The 22,222-nt window shown below is 40.4% G+C and overlaps 1 protein-coding gene across 1 annotated transcript in view; it reads right to left on the reverse strand.

Moving 5' to 3' along the window:
- The window catches only part of LOC120563826 (synaptic vesicle glycoprotein 2B-like), a 143,911-nt gene that overhangs the window by 23,852 nt on the left and 97,837 nt on the right, over positions 1–22,222 (reverse strand). Inside the window, exon 4 of the mRNA XM_039808241.1 lies at positions 3,197–3,377. Coding sequence (XP_039664175.1) covers positions 3,197–3,377 — 181 coding nt within the window. The remainder of the gene's footprint in view (positions 1–3,196; positions 3,378–22,222) is intronic.

The following is a 22,222-nucleotide window of genomic DNA, read 5'->3' on the forward strand; positions in this document are numbered from 1 at the left end:
ATATTTGTATGCTCAGATGTATAATTAGCTATAGACACAAAGTAGTCCCTATTCTTTAAATAGGATTCAAACCACTTTAGTACTGAGCCAGAAAGACCAACCCAGTTTTCTAATTGGTCAAGTAATATGTCGTGGTCGACTGTATCAAATGGAACAAAAAAGAACAATTATTCCTAAATCAAACATTACAATAAGGAACACTTATTCGGAAAGTATAGTTAAGATACTTTAGTTGTCACATTCTGCCTCTCTGTCCCCCTCTTCAGCAACATTTCCACTTCCTCAAAACCATTTATTGTACCAGATGCCCCCAAACCTTTTCACCAGACGTCCTCATTCACCTGCTGGACCTGGACAAAAATGTACGTAACCCTATAACCTAACCAATCTAACCAACAAAGGCAACAAGTAATAGCAAATCAAAGGTAGAGTGGGTCGGATATTCCTTCGCCATCCTGGTGCAAACTTCTAATGAATGTATATCACATTCATTATGCTGTGCTCTGTATGTGCCCTCATTTCTGAGCCACTGTGGCTCCCTGTGGACTAAAGTTCTTCTGAGATGGAACACTCTGCTGTGTCACCACAATGAACCCCTTACATATGCTTAACACTATTCTGCAGGTTTAAACCAAAATATTTTCCGGTAATAAAAGAGGAAAAATTATCTACAGTCAGAATAACAAGGTAATGTCCTGTCTTTTTTTTGGAAAGCTGGGAGTTTTCAGGACCTAAGCAATTACTGTAACGTTTTGCACTCTGGTTATCAAATGTTTCCAGACTCAAAATCTGACTGTTAGGAGAAAAATGAATTACTCAACAGCAGAATTATTATTATAAATTAATATTTATGTAGTATATATACAGTACAGGCCAAAAGTTTGGACACACCTCATTCAATGCATTTTCTTTATTTTCATGACTATTTACATTGTAGATTCTCACTGAAGGCATCAAAACTATGAATGAACACATATGGAATTATGTACTTAACAAAAAAGTGTGAAATAACTGAAAACATGTCTTATATTTTAGATTCCTCAAAGTAGCCACCCTTTGCTTTTTTGATAGCGCTGCAAACCCTTGGTGTTCTCTCAATGAGCTTCATGAGGTAGTCACCTGAAATGGTTTTCACTTCACAGGTGTGCCTTGTCAGGGTTAATTAGTGGAATCTTTTCCCTTATTAATAGGGTTGGGACCATCAGTTGTGTTGTGCAGAAGTCAGGTTGATACACAGCCGACAGCCCTATTGGACAACTGTTAGAATTCATATTATGGCAAGAACCAATCAGCTAAGTAAAGAGAAACGAGTGGCCATCATTACTTTAACAAATGAAGGTCAGTCAGTCCGGAAAATTGCGAAAACTTTGAATGTGTCCCCAAGTGCAGTCGCAAAAACCATCAAGTGCTACAATAAAACTGGCTCACATGAGGACCGCCCCAGGAAAGGAAGACCAAGAGTCACCTCTGCTGCTGAGGATAAGTTCATCCGAGTCACCAGCCTCAGAAATCGCAAGTTAACAGCAGCTCAGATTAGATAACAGATGAATGCCACACAGAGTTCTAGCAGCAGACACATCTCTAGAACAACTGTTAAGAGGGGACTGCGCGAATCAGGCCTTCATGGTCAAGTAGCTGCTAGGAAACCACTGCTAAGGAGAGGCAACAAGCAGAAGAGATTTGTTTGGGCCAAGAAACACAAGGAATGGACATTAGACCAGTGGAAATCTGTGCTTTGGTCAGATGAGTCCAAATTTGAGATCTTTGGTTCCAACCGTCGTGTCTTTGTGCGATGCAGAAAAGGTGAACGGATGGATTCTACATGCCTGGTTCCCACCGTGAAGCATGGAGGAGGAGGTGTGAAGGTTTGGGGGTGCTTTGCTGGTGACACTGTTGGGGATTTATTCAAAATTGAAGGCATACTGCACCAGCATGGCTTGGTAGCCAGCATCCTGCAGTGACATGCCATCTCATCCGGTTTGCGTTTAGTTGGACCATCATTTATTTTTCAACAGGACAATGACCCCAAACACACCTCCAGGCTGTGTAAGGGCTATTTGAGAGTGATGGAGTGCTGCGCCAGATGACTTGGCCTCCCCAGTCACCGGACCTGAACCCAATCGAGATGGTTTGGGGTGAGCTGGACCGCAGAGTGAAGGGCCAACAAGTACTAAGCATCTCTGGGAACTCCTTCAAGACTGTTGGAAAACCATTTCAGGTGACTACCTCTTGAAGCTCATCAAGAGAATGCCAAGAGTGTGCAAAGCAGTAATCAGAACAAAGGGTGGCTACTTTGAAGAAACTAGAATATAAGACATGTTTTCAGTTATTTCACACTTTTTTGTTAAGTACATAATTCCACATGTGTTCATTCATAGTTTTGATGCCTTCAGTGAGAATCTACAATGTAAATAGTCATGAAAATAAAGGAAACGCATTGAATGAGAAGGTGTGTCCAAACTTTTGGCCTGTACTGTATGTTGGTTGCAATGGGGGGAATGTTTGTATTTATGACCTTGATATTTCTAAAATCCTGGCTTCTGCCCTGCAATGTCTGGACAGAGACCTGCACTCTGTTGTTTAGGAGACAGTGTATGAACCAGAAATACAGTGGGTTAGAAATACAGTGTCTCAGGTGGAGAAGGTGGGATACCCTTGCTCAGTACAGCTACAGTTTGAAGAAAATATGGTTGTAAAGATAATGATGTTAAGCTCCTATAAAGTTTACTTGACAGAAACATGAATATAGAGACAGAGATGAATACAGGAGGTATTGAGTTTGTATTAACATTTAACAGGACAAACTGGAGCAGATCAGAAAAGAAGGAAGCTTCATACTAAAATATGACCAAATAAACTTTTGTAACAGAGTGAATTAGAAATAAAGGCCTGACTCTAAAATAAGATTGCTTCAAATAATGCCCTGGTATCCTGTGCAGTTGAGGTTAATAAACAGCAAAAAACTTTACCAGCTGAAAAACTGTAATACCTATTCATTTGAAAGAGCAACGACAAATGGGGAAACCTCAAAACTCGACTGAGCAATATTGCAACTTCATTACTCACTCAATAAGTCAGGAAGAGACTTTCACGTTTATTAGTCTGGCAGTGCTTTTCTGCAGTTCAGCAAAAACAGTTGGAAGTGGAAACAATAAATCTATCAGTGTGTGTGTGTGTGTGTGTTTGTAAGTGTTACCCAACGCCAGACAGCAGCCTGAAGAAGAGGAAGAAGCCGTAGCCTTGGGCGAACGAAGACAGGAAGACAAAGGCACAGTTTATTGCTAGTGCCACAACCAGACAGCGCCGACGGCCAACTTTGTCAGCCAGACCACCCCACAAGAACGCTCCTACCATCATGCCCAGAAAGACAGTCAAACCTGCACAGAGGGAGATAAATAGAAATTCCCTGTGTGCTCAAAACAGTCACATCATGTAATAACAAAATTATTATATATTTATAAGAAACTTTTTATTTTGCTGTTGACAACCTTTGTACAGTCTGGTTAGCGCAAAACCTTATAAACACTTCGGGGGGAAATTTATAAAGCTTTGTAATAATATATTAATACTAATAAGGTCAAGATTATCTCCAGATTCCTTGTCAGCTGCATGCCATTTGCTATTGGCTTGACTGTAATGAAGGGAGCAAGTTCCTCTTCTGGTTTGATTGAACGCTACCAACCTATTGTGGATTTACTAGCTTAGCTTGTGTTGCATCCTTGAACAGACAGGACTCTGTCTCCGGTTTGGCAACTTTATCCTCCATAGTGGTGTATTTCTTTGTTTTTGTTTTTTCTTACAATAGGACAAAATTCAATTAATTGGACTTAGGCCCTAGTTAGGATAGCTGTGCTGAAATGCTGTACTGTTTCTTTTCAAGGTCAGGAGAAAGAGTATTGATCACACTTGCTGTCTGCTGACTTAAACACAGACACACAGTCTTGTTGAAAAACACTGCTCTGGACCAAACCAAGGTAACATGGGAGAATGGAGGTGGTGTGAGAAAAGAGTTGATATTTATTGTCTGTAAAAGCCTGCTGCTGAGTCCGGTGGTCAGGTTAGGAGAAGGTTTTGGAAGGACTACTGATGATAATTAGAAAGGACTGCCCAGTGCCAGATGTAAATTCTGTTTAGTGTAGCAGCTAATGTATGATATGTCGTAGTTTCTTCTGGTCACCAGTAGAGGTTAATAAACGTCCCCTCTTTAAAGCTACATATGGTAAGTTTTATATAAAAAAAACAACTGTCACTATATCCTGACAGTGCATGTATCAGATAATCTATGGAAAAATCATGTCCTCTGCCTCCTCCTGGCATAATGAAAACAACAAATAAGAGCATTATCTTTTACATGATTTTCCGTATTAGAAAAATACACACACAAAAAAAAAAGGTTTTAATGTATAATAATTGGAAATGTTAATGACAGACACACACACCCGGCTATTCATTATGCTGCCAGCTGAATTGAGTTGTGGAATATCTACTTCTACAACAGATCAGTTTTACAGCAATGCTGCAGTACTCCCAGTTTTTCTTGTTTCTGCTTTTTCTTTCCTCTCCTCTTTTCTCCTCTCTCAGTTTTTCTTCACTTTTTTCATCCTCCCCAGCTCCACCCTCTAGTTCAAAAAAGCGTCATTCTCCCCCAGCTCAACACCTGGACGGTCTGGACCGTAGCCTCCTGCCAAAGAGGAGGGGTTCAAAGAGTTTGTTTCCGGGGTGAGAGGGATCGGCTATAATCTTTCCTGCCCGCCTCAGCGTCCTGGAGGCGTACAGTTTCTGGAGAGACTGCAGATTGCAGCCAATCACCTTCTCTGCAGAGCGGATGATACGCTGTATCATACCACATGGTGATGGAGCAGGTGAGGATGGACTTGATGATGACAGTTTAGAAGTGCACCATCATATTGACAACATGACAGATATAGCATACTGCACACCTTTTAGATGTATAGCACACGCACCATTCAACTTTAACATATAAACACACATGTTCACACTGTCACACACTGCACATAACAGAACCTTCCATTTACCACAAACCCACTTATTCTCCAACAGGCCTCCTCACTGAACATTAGCTAATTAGACTGCAGAAGTAATTTGAGCATTTACTGAGTGTTCTGAGAAGCTTTGGGAAATCACTGACTCTACCTTGGCTGCGTATGTGTGTGTGTGTGTCTGTGTGTGTGTGTGTGTGTGTGTGTGTGTGTGTGTGTGTTTGTCAGAAAGAGGCAGGTAATGTGTTTATTTAATCAATCTCACTATACAGAAAATATTAATCAAAAACTTCCGATGTACACATTATTGGATCATTTCATATTGTTTGTAATCATTTTTGATTAGGATCAAGGAATATGAACATAATAAAGCTTATTATTCAAAAACATGTCACTGATACTGCACAAATTAAGGCTTCACAGCTTCATATTTTATGTAACAACGGAAAAATAGCAAAGGTATTTTTAATTACAGGACTAATACTATTATTTGTTATTGTGTTAGTTTGCTACTATTCAATTCAATGAACTTTATTTAGCTATTAGGAACTTTGTGGAGAACATCAGCGTGTGTACAGTTAACATACCCAGCATACTCGACTTGGCTCTCCTTAATGTGAGTAACCTGTATCTCTGGAGGGTAGAAGTCTGTATTGGCTGTGCAGTGTGTAAGTTGTATCTGAGGCTATTTGTGTGTTTATTGATATGATTTTGTTTAGTGGGTTGGGATAGATGTTGGAAAGTGACCCATACCACGCTGATATATTATTTTTATTATATATATATTATATTAAGTTTATAACTGATTCAGTGAAACATCTGTAAAAATCTGTCAGGACTGACGGTGAACCTGAAGTCTGCAGAGTTTCCTCAGGAAAAAGAGGTGCAGCTGTTACTAAGAAAAGATAGTTTTAGGGACCGTTCTGTATTTATGAAATGGACCACTGGAGGCAAATAGGGGAGGGTCATGTCTTTTTATTCTTTGTTGATGGGAGGGTCATCTAGTCTGGGGGGGCGGGTCACCCAACTTTTGTATTCATAAAAACAGCAAAATTTCAAAGTGGCTTGTTTGGTGCATATTTATCCATGTAGCTCCATGTAACTCTCTCAGTCTCGGCTCCTATCGCTAGCAGATGGTTCCCTTCTTGTTTAGTCAGCCAGACAATTTGAGCTGTAGCTTTAGAGACCGTGGGCACATTTAAACACAAAACTGCTTTGCTAGCTCCATCGTGTTGTAAGTAAGACATCTGCTGAAAAAACAATTTTATTCATTAGCATGATTGCCATACTGTTTAGTTCAAAAACATCCAAAACACTGTACGAAAACATAGCGGACCAGACGCAAGCTTTTATTTTGAAAAGTCGAAGTCCAGCACCAAGCCGGGAGGGCATGAGAAAAGAGGTCTCCAGGCTGCAGCCATACCCGACTCAGATATCCTTTCGGTCTCAGTGATTATTTGTTAAATTATGCAAACGACAGCCTTATCAAGGCATTTCAGAAGGAATTGATGCTTGTCTGAGAAATGGAGTTTTGGATAATGTTCAGTTTCAGCAGCTTTACCTATGCTAAAATATACAATGACGTGAGCCTAGTGACGAGGCCATAGCAACCAGTGTTAAATTTCATATTACCCAGTGTGCTTTGTTGAATGGTCTCAATGTTTTATTGTTTTATTTCATGTGAATACTAGTTTACTAGATGAGTAACTTAGTATTTGAAGTAATGCAGTAATTTCCATGCTTATTGTGTTTCCACAATGTTAGTGAGTAAATCTACTGAAATGGCCACCATAACAGAGGAGTGTGATGCGTAAGATGAGAATGCAGAGGTTAAGTCACATATTTCATGGCTGTAAAAAAACAATGGGCTTCTGTACAGCTTTGCCAAGTGTAAACCAGTACAGAAGGCATTAGGGGTGTAACGATACACTCAGCTCACGATTTGATATGTATCACGATACTGGGTTCACAATACGATATGTATCACGATATTTTGAAAAAAATCAAATAACAGATTTATTTAACATTAACAGTGTTCAATAACTGTCTTGTTATACATACAACTTAAAGAATGTAACGTATAATACAATTTGTAAAACTTCTGTAAAGTCAGACGTCATATCCTATTCATTGGAGCATGAATGCAGTGAATGTAAACATGACGCGGGTACGGTAGCTCAACCAATAGGATTAAACGGACGTCATAGGCCGGGACACACAGGGCCGATTTTCGGCCGTTGGACAGTATGGCGAGGTCAGTGACACAAATCTGTTCGTTGTGTCCATAGACAGTATATAAGGTTGTGTCCCGTGCCGTCGTCAGTCTGGGGGGCTGTCGGCGTTCATTTTCGCCAACCTGACATGTTCGGTCGGCGGCAGGGCCGTCGGGACTCACCCGGAAATGGCGAGCAGAATGAGGTGACTAGAGTCTCTCAAAATCTGACGAAAATCTTTTAAACTGACCTTTGTTGATCTGAAATGAAGACAGATTCAGCAACTGCATGGCCTATTTCTCGCTTAAAATGTTTTCAGAAACACGTTTCAGTGAACTATTTTAGTACAATATGAGATCGTATTCTGAACAAGCCGCCATGACAGTCTGGCTTTGAATTTCCGGAGAAAACAACACCATGTGACGCATTCGTCCAATCAGCTGCCGGTTGTCATTTCTTGGGCAACAATACAGATTAGCGCCGCCTGCTGTTATGGAGGCGTATTACGTCTCGTCTCCTCTCGTCTTTTTGATGTGTCCCGAGGCAGTTTTTTGCATATTGTTCTATATCTATGTTTTTTTGGACCTCGGGGACACGACTGATCATCTAGACTGGCTTTTCTGCCAATGGTCGGCCGTCTGGTATGTGTGTCAGCACCTATATAGTAGTAAAAAATTTAAAATTTAAAAAAAAATAAAAAATTGTAACAAATTTTTAAAATTTTAAAAAATTATAATAATATCGCCATACCTCTACGATACATATCGTAACATTTTTGCATCGCGATAAATCGTACCACGATATATCGTTACACCCCTAGAAGGCATCAATAACTTGTTGGGGAGTGTCATCCCTTTTTTCCATATCATTTTGGAGGGTCATCCAGAATTTATTTCTTGTGAAGGGAGGGTCAGGTCTGATTTGACTAAAGATCCCAAAACTCCTTTGGTGGCCCCTGAAATAAATAACGAACAGTCCCTTACTGTTTGAGGTGACTCAACCCTTTTTATTGGCTGGTTGTTGACCAACAGAGTGGGGGCGATAAAAGGACCTTTGCAGTCAACAACTAACTTCTTTGTTTTGGAGGTATTCAGACTGTTACTATCCCTGTGAGTTGGTGGGGCCCATGATCACAATGTCATCAGAGTATTTTATGTATGTTATACCTGGGTTAGTGCTCTTGCAGTTGTTTATGTATCGTGTGTACAGAACCAGTGAGATTACAGAGCATGCATACTGACCTCTTGAAGGTGGGAAAGAAAAAGCCATTCAAAGCCTTTTATGACCAGATGTTATTGCCACAAGCCGGTAGTCATTGTCACAGGTGGGATTGCTCTTTTTGGCTACTTGACAGATGGTTGAGGATTTCCAGAGTGAAATGTTCTGACATGGAACTGTTGAAGAGATGACAAAAGACACCAGCCAGCCGGCTGCAGCAGGCCCTCAGTAACCTGCCACAGCTCGGTTTCATCCTCCTCAGCATGAGTTCAACCTCCCCCTTGTCACAGCTCCAGGTTTACTTGGGTAGGTAACATTGGAGTGAGCTCAGCTATTAGCTTGTCCCTCTCATTACATTACATTACATGTCATTTAGCTGACGCTTTTATCCAAAGTGACTTACAATTGCTATATATGTCAGAGGTCGCACGCCTCTGGAGCAACTAGGGGTTAAGTGTCTTGCTCAGGGACACATTGGTTGATGTATCGCAGTGGGAATCGAACCCAGATCTCCCGCACAAAAGGCATATGTCATATCCACTGCGCCATCACCACCACCTCTCCTGTGAGTAGTTAGACTGGTCAAAACTACAGTGGAATTGATTAAGGCTCTCTGCCATGTCACATGGCGTGTCTCAATTTGGATACTTCCGTGAGTACACTGTTCTCAACAGGGAAGTGTTCTGTTAAATGCTTAATAGCAGCAAAACAGAGCATTACCGCCACCTATTGTCTCACAAACTGACTTTCCATCTTACTGTCAAACTGGATAAATGAAAATAACAAATACAATAGTATTGGGTAGTTTAAACATAACTGCTGTGTGCATGTGATAAATCTTATCTGATTTTGTATTTGTCATACTTTTATTAGCTACATGGCCCTACAGTGTAATGTAATACAAGGATAACCAGGGGTCTCATTTATAAATGTGGCATACGCACAAACCGGGACTGAAAATGTGCATACGCCACTTTCCACGCAAAGGTTGTGATTTATAAAAAACAAACTTGACGGGAGAACCCATGCGTACTCTGACCCATACGTACACACATTTTGGAGACAATGGGATTTGGCGACGCAGATGGTGAGGTGGTGAACTGATGTCAGACTGCAGAAAGTACCTGTGGGAATAACGATTACTCGTAATATTTTCAAGTATTGATTTTAATATTTAAATCGGCACTGTCTCACCGTCACATTGTCCGCTACAGAGCGCATGAGGAGGAGATGGCCAGACATGGAACACAGGATAGCATCAAATATTCTACCATTAGATAACGGCAGAACACAGTGTAATTAACTAAATATTATCAAATGTCAAAGTCTGGAAATACAACCGTTTAGCACTCGTGCAATCGTTACACTAAATGTCCTCATTATCGGTCCAAACTTTAATACTGTTCGTGACAAAACCTGCATGAAGAAAAGTGTGTTTGCCTATTAGACTTTCGTCTTCAAATTGTATCTCGGGGTGGGGGATACCACTAGTTGATGCTGTGATATTGGCAAGGTGTTAACAATCACAAATTGCAGGAGGACTACGCCAGTGGAAGAATCAGGAGACAGATACTTCAGGGACCATGATGATGACTGGCTAATATGCAGATTTAGATTTCCTAAAGCTGTGCTTTTGGATCATTGTACTGAATGGGTCCAGTAGAGAGGGCAACACGCTGGAACTGTGCCATCCCAGTCCAAATACAGGTCCTCACCACTCTGGGTGCAACCGGACGTTTCCAGCAGCAAATGGCAGACAGCTAAGTGTTTTATATAAATATTATATATAACCTTCAACTTTATCACTATATATATATATACAGTACAGGCCAAAAGTTTGGACACACCTTCTCATTCAATGCGTTTTCTTTATTTTCATGACTATTTACATTGTAGATTCTCACTGAAGGCATCAAAACTATGAATGAACACATATGGAATTACCGTATTTTCTGGACTATAAGTCGCTCCGGAGTATAAGTTGCGTCGCTCCGGAGTATAAGTCGCATCAGTCAAAAAATGCATCATGAAGAGGAAAAAAACATATATAAGTCGCACTGGACTATAAGTCGCATTTATTTAGAATTTTTTTTTTTTTCATCTGTCAACTACACAATAGCACACAGAACAACAGGCTGAATACGGTAGGTGTCCGGTTTGTTAACGTAACACATTAACAGTTATTGAACTATACAATAGCACACAGAACAACTAGCTACCAGGGCGTGGAGCATGGATGTATTAAAAGGCATGGAGACGTAACTGCACCGTTGACAAGCCCCTCCCGACTCGTTCCTCCAGCTCTGGCCATCTTGCTTTCAGCCCGCGATTAGCCGATTAACTTTCTTTGATTTCTTCATTGCAGTAAGAGTCACCTTTTCGCCAGTCCCTCACAAGTTTCTCCCTCATTTCAAACTTTCTTTCTGCTGCTCGATTACCGTTTTCGTTTGTTATTTCTTTTCTTTCTCAGTTGTCTTTAGGAGAAGCATTCTCAAGTCTCAGTCACAAGCCTAGAGCGCCCTCTCGCAGCTGTAGACGGTAATGTTTTCAGTATGAATTAACATTTAAAAACATGTTAAATTATATATATTTTGATATATAAGTCGCACATGACTATAAGTCACAGGACCAGCCAAAGTAGGAAAAAAAGTGCGACTTATAGTCCGGAAAATACAGTATGTACTTACCAAAAAAGTGTGAAATAACTAAAAACATGTCTTATATGTTAGATTCTTCAAAGTAGCCACCCTTGGCTTTTTTTGAAAGTGCTGCAAACCCTTGGTGTTCTCTCAATGAGCTTCATGAGGTAGTCACCTGAAATGGTTTTCACTTCACAGGTGTGCTTTGTCAGGGTTAATTAGTGGAATTTTTCCCTTATTAATAAAAAAGCAAAGGGTGGCTACTTTGAAGAATCTAAAATATAAGACATGTTTTCAGTTATTTCACACTTTTTTGTTAAGTACATAATTCCATATGTGTTCATTCATAGTTTTGATGCCTTCAGTGAGAATCTACAATGTAAATAGTCATGAAAATAAAAGGAAACGCATTTGAATGAGAAGGTGTGTCCAAACTTTTGACCTGTACTGTATATATATATATACAGGGCTTAATTTGAGCCGGAACATGTTCCGGCACCTCCGACGTTGGATCCGGAACCTTTTTTATTGGATCCGGCACTTCCTGTCTCACCAGGAAAAATGAATCACCTAAATGAAAAAAATAAACTACTGTTTGTGTAGTGTTCAATGTTGTTATTTGTCTTGTTAGTCTTTATTCCCTATTGAAGTTCCACAAAAATCTTGTGTTTGCATTTTCGATGGGTTTTGAGGTGAATTTTCAGTGTAAGACGGAGGGGGGAGAAGGAGGGGAGGAGAGGCACTTCAACAGCGCGGTGCTGCACTTCGGGTGACACAAGCGCTTGTGCTGCTTGAGATTGTTGTTACAGCCTCATTTCAGTCAAGGGAAAAATATTTGCTTAACTTTTTCAAATAGGCCTACACTGGCCAGTCGGATCCCAAACAAGCAAAAAACGTTTCTGCCAATCAAGAATGTGCAGACCACGGTGGGTTTCTTGGTTAATTTAATAGTCCGATGGATATACCGATAGATAATGGCTGCTTGTGAAAACAATTGTTGCAGTGTATTTTTTTTTTTACATTTCGCACCTATGCAGTGAAATAAAAATAAACATTGCCCTGATGTACACACAGCGTTGTTTAGGTTTTTTTAGTCAGAGAAGTTACGTAGGCAGTGTAATTATTTTTTTTTTGTTCTGTTACCTCCAACCCCTGTTTTGAGTCGCCAGATCCACCAACCCCTCTGTGCTCCAGGACCTCCCACTTTACAAATTAAGCACTGTATATATATATATATTTATATATATATATTATTATTAAAGGTAGTCTTTAGATCAGGTTTCCCTACACTGTGCGAGAACAGCCCGGAATTATAATTCAATTTCCAGCAATTTCCGAGCATATGAGAAGTTTTTTGCTTTTTCCCCCGTCACTCGTCAGGATTTGGCGTAACTAAACAACATGGCTCGATGGTGTTTTAAGCCCCCACCGTCAACTTCAAGGCAACGATGCGACCGTCGACTTCAAGGTGCCTAACCCTAACCTTAACCCTAACCCTTGCCTTACCCTAGTGCCTTCCATGCAGCGCTGCCTGGAAGACGACGTTGGGGGCATATAACACCAAACACCACCATTAACGTACTGATGTTCAGCATTCATGAGGTGCTTTGCATTGACTATTTATGGTTAAAAATGGGCGTGTACATGGCGGGATAAGTGGCTGATTCACGTACGCACACTTAATAATCTTAGTAATCTGTGATTTATAAAGGAAACATTGCTTACAGGTGTGCATACGCATGGTTTTATAAATCGTATTGACGTACACCATTTTTGGCTTTTGGGTATACATACACTTTTAGTAAGGATCCTACGCACAGTTTTATAAATGAGACCCCAGAGCTTTTCACATTTTGAGTTTTGTAGGCCAGAGTAACTGGAGAGATTTGTCCAAGCGAAGTAGATTCAGAGAAGTGCACATGAGAAGGCAGTAAACTGGAGAGACCAGGAGCATCAGAGCAGGAGAAGGCCACGGAAGGAGATGAAGAAATAAGTGAAGGAGAAGAGGAAAAAGAAGAATTGAATGTGAGGGATGAAGAGGGGGCTGCAGATTCAGAGAGAGGGACAGAGGCAGGGAGTGACCACCAGGAGGACGCAGATGAAGATGACAGGGAGGAAGAGGGCAGGTCTGCAATTCCCCCTGGACCATATGGTATTCTCCTTGCATTTAAATTGCAGTACAGTAGCATAACATGTCATGTCACTCAGTAAAATAACATGTTTTCAGTTATTGGCTATTTTCTGTTGTATATGTTATAGTGTTAGATATGTAAAGATTTCCAATGTGTCTTATTTTATCAGTAAGTATGATCAAACAAGAGCTAGGTAAAAAAACTATCAGATAATTATATTTGCCACTCAAACCTTTTTTTTTTTAGATTATAAAAATGCAAAGGTGATGCAGAAGTGCAGTCTGATTTAAAGACACAACATGAAGCAGCACAAATATGCTTCCACTGGGAGTGATACAATTCTAGGCCATTGCTTGTGAGTACAAAAGATTGGCCAAGAAAAATACATCTCTCTTGGGAATGAAGGGAGATGAAAATAAAAGACATGTATCTAAAATCGCGAAATCAAACATTTTAGATCTATTGAGTATACATGAATCCTTACTGAAAAACCGGGTCCCAGAAATGCAAAATACACAAGCAAAAGCACTCAAAATTAGATTTTGGAGTGTTTAGCAGAAATGGTCAGCGAGGACATTATCAAAGAGGTTGAAGAAAGTGATCACTTTTCTATTTTAGTCGAATAGACTAAAAATATTCCAAAAAAAGAGCAGCTGTCTCTGCTCGTAAGATATTATTATAATGGTGTGGTTCAGGAGAGCGTCCTTGAGTACCAGAAAGCAGAGCACGTGGATGCAGCAAGTTTAACAGAGAAAATCATTTAATGTCTGGAGAAGCATGGGCTGGAATACAAAGTGCATCTGGTGGGCCACAGCTATGAAGGGGCTGCAGTCATCAGTGGCAGGTGCTCTGGGGTTCAAACAAGGGTTCAGGAAGTTGCCAAATATGCATTTTATATTTACTGAAGTGCACAATGTTTGAATCTTGACATTGTTGAAAATGTAAAAAAGATGCTGCATGTTTTTTGACACTTGGCTGGAAAGACTTCATGTCATGCTCATATGTTCATATAATGAAATGGATGGATGTTCCGAAAGACATGTTTAGTGGGGCACCACAGGAACTACCAAGACTTAATGACACTAGATGGGCATGTCGCTATGCTGCATGTAGAAACCTTTTGGACATGCTGATTGCAGTAAGAAGATGGCTGGATGTCATTCCTTCCCAGATGTTGTTTGTTCAAGCAGCAAAATACGACCTATATTTACGTTTATGGTGGCGGTGCCCTCTAGTGGCCATAGTAATTATGACGGGAACAAAGAGCAGGGTTTGAGTTTCGGTTGAAACTAATGCCGTTTTTCCGTTACATGGTACCTGCTCAACTTTCCTCGACTCTTCTTGCCTTTTTTGTTTTTCCTAAGTACCTGGTATTAGGTATAAATACATTTTATTTTCTTTATTTGAAAGTGTCTGCTTAGAAAAATTCTGGCCCTTGGAAAAATTTAATTGATGACCCCTGTCATAAAACAAAAACAGAAGCCTGTTAAAAGGCAAAATGTTGAATAATTGCTTGATCAAGAATGCAAGACCATTACAAAAGACCTTAGAACTATATCAAATGAAATACATTGCCAACCAAACAACCTAGCCTTACGCATTAGATACAATATAAATAAAACTATACCCACATGAAACTTTAAGATCTTGAGAACACCATTAATCAAAATCAATTCTGGGAAATTTGGAAAAGTTCAACACAAAACAACATACATTACCTATCGAAAATGGTGAGATCTGGAAAGCACAATTCGAAAATCTGTACAAAGAGGTACCAATTAATCAAATCAATTCAGATGAATAAGGCACAATTAAAAACAACCAAAACCCCCTAGATTGTCCAATTACTTGGGAAGAGTTGACCACACAGACAAAATCTCTCAAGCCGAGGAAAGCCTGTGGTCCAGACCGAATTAAAAACTAAATGCTCAAATGCAGTGTTGAAGTTGTTTAATACTGTACTACTGTCAGGGTGTTTTCCTGACCTCTGGTGCAAAGGGCTAATTTCCCCCATTCATAAGAGTGGGGACAAATCAGACCCTAATAACTACCGTGGCATTTGTGTCAGCAGCTGTCTAGGTGAATTATTCTGTTGTATTCTAAATAAAAGAATGCTAGATTTTGTGGCTGGTTAAGTCAGTTGGTAGAGCGGGCACACATGTGCAGAGGTTTATTCCTCCTCCTCCGAATCCGACCTGTGATTGTTTTCCTGCATGTCTTCCCCCCTCTCTCTCCCCTTTCATATCTCAGCTTTCCTATCCAATAAAGGCAGAAATGCTGCCCCTCCTACCCCCCCCCCCCACAAAAAACACTCCACACTTGAGTAAAAGTCAAATCGGTTTCCTCCCAAAACACCGCACCACTGATCATGTATACCTTTACACTTTAATTAACAAACAAAATATTCTCTTGTTTTATTGATTTAAAAAAAAGCTTTTGACTCTATTTGGCATGAGGGACTCTTTTACAGACTTCTAAACTGTGGTATAAGGGAGTAAAAATGTATGATCTGGTTAAATCTCCATATTTGGAAAATAGTTGTGCTGTTAAAATTGGAGACAAACAAACTGAATTCTTCACCCAGAGAAGAGGTGTTCGGCAGGGTTGCAATTTAAGTCCAAATTTATTTAATGTGTATATTAATGAGCTTGCTGTTGAGTTAGATCAATGTGCTTCTCCTGGCCTCTCCCTCCTAGATAGAGAGGTGAAGTGTCTGTTTTATGCTGATGACCTTGTTCTACTGTCTCCTACTGAACAAGGACTACAGCAACAGTTAAACATAGTAGAACAGTACTGTTAGAACTGGGCCTGGCGGTAAATATGAAGAAAACTAATGTCATGATCTTCCAAAAATGTCCAAGATGTCAGGAGAACAAACTAATTTACCATAAAAATATCAAAATAATTAACATAGCATGAGTTATTCCTATCATGGTATAACCATATCAGCATCAGGGAGTTTCAACATGGCAGTGAATACACTAAAAGAAAAAGCTCGAAGAGCCCTACATGCAATTAAGAGAAAATTGTATAACTTCCAAATTCCAATTAAAATGTAGCTTAAAATACACTCACCTAAAGGATTATTAGGAACACCCTACTAATACTGTGTTTGACCCCCTTTCGCCTTCAGAACTGCATTAATTCTTCGTGGCATTGATTCAACAAGGTGCTGGAAGCTTTCTTTAGAAAGGTTGGCCCATATTGATAGGATAGCATCTTGCAGTTGATGGAGATTTGTGGGATGCACATCCAGGGCACGAAGCTCCAGTTCCACCACATCCCAAAGATGTTCTATTGGGTTGAGATCTGGTGACTGTGGGGGCCATTTTAGTACAGTGAACTCATTGTCATGTTCAAGAAACCAATTTGAAATGATTTCAGCTTTGTGACATGGTGCATTATCCTGCTGGAAGTAGCCATCAGAGGATGGGTACATGGTGGTCATAAAGGGATGGACATGGTCAGAAACAATGCTCAGGTAGGCTGTGGCATTTAAAGGGATACTTCACCAATTTAGCATTCAGCTTTGTATCAGTAGAAACCCGATAGTATTTCTAAATGACCGTGCCTCCCTCCCTCATGTCCCCCTGAGACGAGAGATCTCTGCATTTGGGGCCTGGAAAAAATCTTCCGATGACGTAAAATGACGATTTTTGCGTCATCGGAAGATTTTTGGGCCAGAGGCAAGGACTACAGCCAGTAGTAGGATCTACTTCCGTATGTTTTCAACACGCCCACAGGGGGTTGGACTGCCGAGTCTGGCCGAGGTATTCCAGATAAACGACTGTCAGCCATCTTGAATCTTCGCTAAACAGGCTCCCGGTTTTCAGCAGAAAACATTTACAACAATTATCTGCATTCAAACTACCGGACGTGTGTACCACCGGATACATCGGTACAGATCGGAGAATATGCAGGAAACGTTATTACAGACGCCAATACTCGGCACACCTCACCGAGCTTCGCCTGCCGCGGAGACCAGCGGTGTCGCTCAATGCCGCTAGCCGGCTAGGGGACATCCTCATCGGCTAGGTGGAAAGCTAACGCTAGCTGTCCACCTTTCCCATCCATCCTGCTTGCAAGTGTCTGCTCATTAAACAACAAGCTGGACTACATCCTCCTTCAACGAAACTCCCAACGTGATTTCAGTGACTGCTGTGTTTTTGTTGTTGTGGAAACATGCCTGAACAACAGTGTACCGGAACGGGACTATCCAGCTACCAGGCTGCCTCGCCCGCCCGTGGAGGTGGGCTGTGTTAAACGGACTGGTGTAGAAATAAAATCCAACTAGCTACTGCTAACTGCTGGTGGAGCTTGTGACTGTTAAATGCCGACCATTCGACATTCCACGCTAATTCACGCCTGTGTTTATACTCCGTGTTTAGCTACACCAATGCTAGTATGCGTTAGCTGAACTTTACGGATCCTGCTTGCAAGTGTCCGCTCATTTAGACCACAAACTGGACTACATCCAACTTCAACGACACTCCCAACGTGAGTTCAGAGACTGCCGTGTTTTTGTTGTTGTGGAAACCTGCCTGAATAGTGTACCGGACTGTCCAGCTACCAGGCCTGCTAGCCCTCCGAGCTAGAGATGCTCTGTCGCCAGGTAAAAGAGGTGGGCTGTGTTAACACCGAGTGGCGCAGAAATGTGGTGATTTGTATCCATTTAACTGCTAACTGCTGGTGGAGTGTTAAATGCCGACCATTCTACATTACACACTAATTCACGGCTGTGTTTATGCTCGGTGTTTACCAAGCGCTAATGCTAGTATGCGTTAGCTGAACTTTACGGAGCCTATAAAGTGTGTGTACTAAATGTAGCCTGTTTCGTATGTCGTTTTTATATAATGTCGTTTTTATATATGTTAAATGTGTAACACCACTTGAGTCACGATGAAACGTTGTTTCGTGTATATGGTTGAAATGACAATAAAACACGCTTGAGTTGAGTTGAATGCCTCTGTCGGTCTGTCAAGCGGTAGGCGTGGCTTGGGAGTGGACTCAAAGCAACGAAGCAGGTGCATTCTGGGATTTGGTGTTTTTCATCCATATAAGACCAAAACACATTTTCTGGCTTTTCTCGGCCTAGAAGGCACCAATTTCAATTTTTTTTTCACATTTCTACTACATAAGTGACCCAATTTAAAGATATATTCAGCTTTCCAGCGGTGAAATATTCCTTTAAGAGAATATTTTTGACAAAAGAACATTTTGAAAACGGAAGAAAAGGCAAAAGACGCGGGTTCCCTAGATATCTGCTTGGCAACAGTGATCTCCACCAATCAGAAATGTTGCTGTTACGCTTAGGATTGTGGGTAGTGTAGTACTTCTTTATGACATCCTGAAATTAACCGCAAAACATGTTATATCTTTAAACAAGATTGAATTCATAATAATCCATGTAAATATAATTATTAATAATAATAATAATAATAATACATTTTATTTAAAGGCGCCTTTCATGGCACTCAAGGACGCCTTACAAAATTTATAAAAACATTTAAAGAAGAAAAAGAAAAATCAAACCAGTACAGCATCAAACATTAATCACATGAAAGCCTGCCTAAACAGATACGTTTTAAGACGAGATTTAAAAACTGAGAGACTAGAACTGTTTCGAACTTCCACAGGAAGAGAGTTCCATAAATGGGGAGCAGCATAGCCAAAAGCTCGTGACCCCATAGAAGCTGTCCTAGTGCGTGGCAGAACAAGTGTAAGTGCAGAAGCAGATCTTAGAGTGCGGGAAGGAGTGTGAATATGAAGAAGATCTTGAAGATATGAAGGAGCCAAATTGTTAAGTGCTTTGTAAGTTAAAAGCAAAACTTTAAAATCTAAATGGAATTTAACCGGGAGCCAATGCAACTTCTGTAAAACAGGAGAAATGTGTTCAAAAATGCGAGTTTTGGTAATGACTCGAGCTGCAGCGTTTTGTACCAACTGTAATTTATGGAGAGATTTCGAAGGAAGCCCATAAAACAAAGCATTACAGTAGTCGATTCATGATGTTACAAGAGCATGCACCAGCGTAGCAGTACTCTTGAGTGAAAGGACAGGACGCAGACGATTTATATTGCGAATGTGAAAGAATGCAGAACGGGTAATTCTATTAATGTGAGCTTCAAAAGACAATGTTGTGTCAAAAATGACACCCAAACTTGTTACCTGATTCGATAGAGGAACAGAACAGTTATCTATTACCATAGAAGAAATATTTGACTTACTTATCGTATTTTTTGTACCAACTAGAAGAATTTCTGTTTTACTGCTGTTCAATTTTAGAAAATTACTTGAAAACCAATTTTTTAATTCACTTAAGCACTCACCAAGAGCAGAAGAGGGAAACTTTGATGAAGGTTTAGAAGATAGGTAAAGTTGGGTGTCATCGGCATAACAATGAAATTTAATATCATATTTCCTAAAAATAGTGCCAATAGGTAAAAGGTAAATAGTAAACAGAAGTGGTCCTAAAACAGACCCCTGGGGAACACCAGTGACAACAGGAGTAGGATTTGATTTAAACTGTTTGAGTTGTACAAATTGAATGCGATCTGTGAGATAGGAACGAAACCAGCTTAAAGCCATACCAGTGATACCAATAGATTCCAACCTACTCAAAAGTATAGGATGTGAAATGGTGTCAAATGCCGCACTAAGATCAAGAAGTATAAGTATTGATAAAAGACCAGCATCAGCCGCAAGTAATAGATCATTAGAAATCTTTACAAGGGCAGTTTCAACACTTAAAAGAGCACGAAACCCTGATTGAAACTGCTCATATAAACTATTGCAAGAGAGATGTTCACGGAGCTGAAGAGCAACAATTTATTTATTTTTTTTCTAGGATTTTTGACAAAAACGGCAGATTTGAAATAGGTCGAACATTTTCAAAATTGTTTGTGTCTGTACCAGGTTTCTTAAGAATAGGTGTTATAACAGCGGTTTTAAGAGCAGTAGGGACAGTCCCAGAAAGAAGTGATGTATGCATAATGTCAGTGTTTAAAGTTGAAAGGAATGATAAACCAGCTTTAACCAAGTGGGTCGGTAATGGGTCTAGTTGACAAGTGACAGACTTAGATTTTTGTACAATGAGACCAATGTCCTCAACTGTTGGAATTTTAAAAACAGAAAATAAAGATAACAGAGATGGCACAAAGCTAGACTGAGGTATATTACAATAAGGGTTTGGTGAGACCAATTGCTGGTGGATATGTTCAATTTTCATATTAAAAAAGTGCATAAATGCTTCACACAATTCTGTAGAATCAGTATGCCAGTTTGAACAATCAAGGAGGCTTTAAAATAGTGTTAACCACAGAGAATAGAGATTTTTGGTTTCCTACACCAGATCCAATTAAACCTGCATAATAATCTGATTTCGCTGTGGAAAGTGCAGTCTTATAAACTTGCATGTGATCAGCATACAAATCTTTATGGACTACAAGTCCAGTCTTGGAATACAAGCGTTCCAATCGGCGCCCCTTGACTTTTAGCTGACGAAGATCCAATGTAAACCAGGGTGCAGAGTTGACAAACGAAACATCCCTGGTTTTCAGTGGGGCACAAGTGTCAAGGATCATTTGAAGATTGTCATTGTAATGCTGGATTAAATCATCAAGATTCCATGAAAGGTCTTTGTAGGGGATTTTGGACAAACATTCCCCAAGAATTGAGGGATCAATATTCTTTATATTTCGAAATGTGATTGGACGACTCACATTAGGCTTAAACACAGATAAAAAGACATTAAAAGACACCAGCAAGTGGTCTGACAGAGTTAAGTCAGAAGTAACGCAATTTCTAGGAAACACACCTGAACAGCAGACCAAATCAAGAGTATGACCTTTTGAATGAGTTGGGACATTGATAAATTGCTGTAGTCCAAAACTATCTAGGTATGATAAAAACTCTCTAGCACATGCATTTTCTGTATTATCCACATGGATATTAAAATCACCAACTAAAACCACGTTTGGAGACAATGAACAAAGTGAGGTTAAAAATGTTGAAAATTCCTGTTGGAATACAGAATTTGCCTTCGGAGGCCTGTATACAGTAGCAATGATAGTCGGTATGAATCCATTGATTTGTAAAGCAACAGATTCAAAGGAAGTAAAATCAGTTACAGGGAGAGTAGTAACTTTCCATTTTTCCTTATATAGTACTGCAAGCCCCCCACCCCGGCCAACAGTGCGTGGTTACAGATAAAAGCATATCCAGGAGGAATAGAGTGGTTCAGATGATAAAAGTCATTACTTTTATGCCAAGTCTCAGTAAGACAGAGAAAATCGAACTTACGATCAAGCAGCAGATCATTCACGAAGGGACCTTTTTCAGAGATTAGGATATTCATAATAAGCGTTTATAGAGGAAGTCACCTTGGTTGGCTTGGCTAAGACACTGTGATCAGTAGTCCGAAAATGTTTCCTTGGAGGACGGGGGTTCGTAGACCAAATGGATGGAATTTCACTTGGAGAAACAACTTTAAAACTCCGGCGAGATCCACGATGAACATATTTACGGCGTGGAATGAAGGCAATATCCGGATGTAAGTTTAAGGCAGACGGAGGCTCGCCGTAATGCACGTGCAATTTTCCTAAAGTTGCTTTCTTCTTTTCCGTCCTGTTGTTCCCACATGTCACGGAACCGTAAGCCCACCCAGAACCTTTTCCTGAACCCAACCGTCCCGTTGTTCCCGCGTGTCACGTAACCGTAAGCCCACCCACAACCTTTTCCTGAACCCAACCTTCCCGTTCTTCCCGCGTTTCGCGGAACCGTAAGCCCACCCACGACCTTTTTCTGAACCCAACCGTCCCGTTCTTCCCGCGTGTCACGGAACCATAAACCCACCCATGACCTTTTCCTTAACTTAAGAGGCTGTGTTTTTAACGGAATTCTTCTGTGGGCCCATCACGGAATTTTCGCCGATCTGTGTTCATTTCACGGAATTCTTCCGTGGGCCCATCACGGAACGTTTTGCGATTCCGTGAAACTGCCACAGATTTTGAGTTAAGGGT

Source organism: Perca fluviatilis, chromosome 8, assembly GCF_010015445.1.
Source record: "Perca fluviatilis chromosome 8, GENO_Pfluv_1.0, whole genome shotgun sequence".
Taxonomy (NCBI): Eukaryota; Metazoa; Chordata; class Actinopteri; order Perciformes; family Percidae; genus Perca; species Perca fluviatilis.